This window comes from Lipotes vexillifer, unplaced genomic scaffold, assembly GCF_000442215.2.
Source record: "Lipotes vexillifer unplaced genomic scaffold, Lipotes_vexillifer_v1.1 scaffold2519, whole genome shotgun sequence".
NCBI lineage: Eukaryota > Metazoa > Chordata > Mammalia > Artiodactyla > Lipotidae > Lipotes > Lipotes vexillifer.
Window position 1 is genome coordinate 116,287 of NW_006775705.1, and position 3,719 is coordinate 120,005.

A 3,719-nucleotide genomic window follows, 5' to 3' on the forward strand; every position below is an offset into this window, starting at 1 on the left:
ACAGTCTGCATTTCTGTAACTAGTCACATGGTTGTAGCTGGTATTTATAACTACTTTCTTCTACCCTCCACTCTGCATTCCCTTTGACTGCATCAAGCACTTGAGCTGCTTTGCTGACCCAAACCTTCATTTCTGGAAGGTCTGCACCATTAGTAACCCTTTCTGGATGGGGTTGTAGTTCTTCATTGACCTTAATTACAGAGCATGGTAATACTAGGAGAAATTCCACGGGATTGCCTGTATTTCATAGATACTCTTCCTTACCTCCATTGTTGAGTAGTCCAGTTCCCTTTGGTAGTCAAGATCATTAACCACAGCCAATACCTTACCTCCCTTGTTTTCCTATTGATTCAGAGGTATGAGGAACCGAAGTAGCCATGTAGCAGTCTTAATTCCAATTAAAGATATCACTGTTGTGTTTCCTGGTGAAAGCATTCTTCCCTCTGGGACTAAGACCTCTAGGCCAACAGAACTTAAAGTCGGGAAACAGGAAGCAAAAATTTTGCTAGTGGATCACTTGGGGTAATAGCGAGTGGTGCCATTCCTCTTTCCACCCTTCAATTCCTGGACCCATGAATCCTGGTTACTGGAGAAACAGCATCATATATTGGACAGTCTTCTGGAGAACCTTGCCCCAGCCCTGAAAAACACTGCCACCTAGCCAGCACTGTAACAGAGTGTTCAAAAGGCCATACCACCATTCTATCAAGCCAGCAGCTTCAGGATGGTGGGGAACGAGTGAATTCCATGAGCCCAGGGCCACTGCTGCAATTCTTTTGCTGTGAAGTTAGTTCCTTGATCAGAAGCAATGCTGCATAGAATACTGTGACAGTGGGTAAGTCATTCTGTCATTCAATGGATGGCAGTTTTGGCAGAAGCATTACACATAGGGAAGGTAAATCTGAACCCAGAGTGTCTATTCCAATAAGGAAAAAACACTGTCCCTTCCTTGATGGAAGTGGTCCAAGGTAATCAACCCACCACCAGGTAGGTGGCCGGTCATCCTGAGAATGGTGCTGTATCCTGGGCTCGGTGTTGGCCTCTGCTGCTGGAAGATTAGGCACTCAGCAGTGGTGCTGCCAGGTTGCTAAGCCCATCCTGCCACCATGATCACTTTATTCATTAGCCCATTTGGTGATAACAGGCATGGCTAGGAAACAGGCTGACTGGTATCCATAAAATGGGTCATTGTTTCCACATGATTATTAAAATTGTCCTCTGTTGAGATCACCCTTCGTGAACATTCACGTGGGACACAAACGTCTTCATGTTTCTCGCCCATTCAGAGAGGTCTAGCCACACACTTCTTCCCCAAATAATTTTGTCATCAGTTTTCCATTTATGTTCCTTCCAAGTCCCTGATCATCCAGCCAAACCACTGGCTACAGCCCAGAATTGGTATATAATCACATGTCTGGCTATTTCTCCTCCCAAGCAAATTGCACAACGAGGTACACTGCCTGAAGTTCTGCCCTTTTAATAGGATTTCCTTTCACCACTATCCTTCAAGGATGTCCAAGAGAGGGGCTGTAGCGCTACTGCTCTCCACTTCCAAGTGGTGCCTGCACACCAGGCAGAATCTTCCTCTGTCAACTGATTATAGGGAACTCCTTATGAGTCCATAAATGCAAGCTGAGAGAAGGCACTGTAGTGGTAGCTGGGACTATAGGCGTTTAGTCCACTTCTTCTTGTAACTTACCTGTGCCTTCAGGGCCTGCTTGGGCCTGATCACAGTTACCATTTCCATTTGGTGATGGAATGTTTCTGTGCAGCCCAATTTTATGACTTTGTGGTCAGAAAACACTTAGTTTATGATCAACAGCTGAGGCTGCAGTATAATTTGGTGGCCTATGGTCAAGTGTTCAGTCTCTACTAAGGCTCTACCAGTAGCTGACCAAAAGTTGTTTTTGAAAAGGAAAATAGTTCTCTTTAGATTATGTCAGGGCCTTTCTCTATAATCCTAATGACCTGCACCGTGATACACATATGGGGCCTGCCAAAGGCTCCAAACAGCACCCCTATCTGCCACTTCCCACTTCAAGTACCACTGGATCTGCTGACTTACGTGGCCCAAGTGGAAGAGCAGCTTGCATTGCAGCCTGGACCTGTTGCAGAGCCTTCTCCTGCTCTGGGCCCCATACAAAACTAGCAGCTTTATGGGTCACTTGGCAAATGGGTTGGAGAAACACACTCAAATGCAGAATATGCTGTCTCCAAAATTCAAAGAAGCCCATTAGGCATTGTACCTCTTTCTTGGCTATAGGACTGTCCAGAATCAAAAATTTATCTTTCACCTTAGAAAGAGTATCTCAACAAGCCCCACACCACTGATCTCCTAGAGATTTCACTAGAAATCGAGATAGATGGCCCCAAAATTTTAGTCAGATTTATTTCCCACCTTCTGACAGCAAATGTCTTAATGATAAGTCTAGAGTAGCTGCTACTTCTCACTCACTAGGTCCAATCAGCATCATGTTATCAATGTAATGGACCAGTATGATATCTTGTGAAGGGGAAAGGTGATCAAGATCTATATTATGACATAGGGCTAGAGAGTTGATAGACCCCGGGTAGGTAGGACAGTGAAGGTGTATTGCTGCCTGCCTGCTGACAAAAATTGCTGTATACCAGGGACCAGAGGATGTGTTAATTTGCTCAAGCAATGAAACCACAACTGGTATGGCAGATGCAATTGGAGTCAGCCCCTGGTTAAGCTTAATGTAATCCATGCTTATTCTCCAAAATCCATCTGTCTTCTCTGCAGGCTAAATAGGAGAGTTGAATGAGTACTTGTTGGGAGCCACCACCTGTACATCTCTCAAGTCCTTGATGGTGACAGTAACCTCTGAATCTCTTTCTCTAAATTAAATCAGAGGAGGTTGGACATTTACAATTTGCTCTTCATGGCTATTTTTGGTCTATGTTTTGGCCAACCAACCGAACTGTTAGAGCACTTTTAACTCCTAAGCTGCAGCATTAAATGTAGAATCTCTTCTTAGTGAGCCCATGTCAATACATTTGGCTTGAAGCAAGTTTATGTTCCTTCCACTGTTATCCCACACCCTTAATATCCCTTCCCACAGAGCTTCTCTCGATGTCTGCTTATATAAATAAATCAGAGAGCTCAATTAGTTCTTTTGGATTGTAGTTCACCTCACCTTCAGGAATCTGCTTAGACTGAGTCTAGTTATAGGTCTAGAAGCAAAGATGAATGGTGGGGGTCAGTCCTGAGGAGAATCAGCAGTGTCTTGAGTCCAAGACCATTTCCTCAGGGTTAATTCCCTCAAGTTGAGGTGGAAAGGCTGAAACCACCGTGGGTGGATACAGCACTGTGGGTGAGAAGGTCAGTTCCACTGTGCGGTGGGGAGAATACTTTTGCTGAGGCTGGGAGGCCTCTTCCACAATGAGGAATCATCAGGATTTAGGGTCTCAATGTCCCTAGCTTCAACAGCGTATTCCAACACATCTCCATCCCACCTTATAGGGTCTCATTCTTTCCCAATGAACGCCCTCACTTAGACAACAGACACCTTGTGAGGCCAGGAGGTCAACTTGCATTATAAATCAGCCAGGATGAGGTTCTCCATTTAATTTTCAGCAATTTCAGCCCTGGGGCTATAGGAGATAAGTCCTTTCTTCAGGGCACACCTGGAAGCCTTTAGGTCATTTATGCAACACTTGACCTGGGAATTCAGGTCTCTGAACTTATCTTTTTCTTT

At 44.8% G+C, this 3,719-nt stretch overlaps 1 protein-coding gene across 1 annotated transcript in view; it reads right to left on the bottom strand.

Moving 5' to 3' along the window:
- Window positions 1–342: 342 nt before the first annotated feature.
- The window catches only part of LOC103074289 (putative disintegrin and metalloproteinase domain-containing protein 5), a gene marked incomplete at its 5' end in the record, with an annotated part of 45,683 nt that continues 42,306 nt past the window's right edge, over window positions 343–3,719 (bottom strand). Inside the window, 19 exon segments of the mRNA XM_082930873.1 lie at window positions 343–482; window positions 485–610; window positions 613–738; window positions 741–911; window positions 914–1,003; window positions 1,006–1,065; window positions 1,103–1,153; window positions 1,156–1,236; window positions 1,239–1,394; window positions 1,397–1,481; window positions 1,483–1,625; window positions 1,628–1,731; window positions 1,733–1,771; window positions 1,773–1,879; window positions 1,881–1,984; window positions 1,987–2,032; window positions 2,034–2,348; window positions 2,350–2,408; window positions 2,411–2,859. Of these exon segments, the coding sequence (XP_082786999.1) occupies window positions 343–482; window positions 485–610; window positions 613–738; window positions 741–911; window positions 914–1,003; window positions 1,006–1,065; window positions 1,103–1,153; window positions 1,156–1,236; window positions 1,239–1,394; window positions 1,397–1,481; window positions 1,483–1,625; window positions 1,628–1,731; window positions 1,733–1,771; window positions 1,773–1,879; window positions 1,881–1,984; window positions 1,987–2,032; window positions 2,034–2,348; window positions 2,350–2,408; window positions 2,411–2,859 (2,452 nt within the window).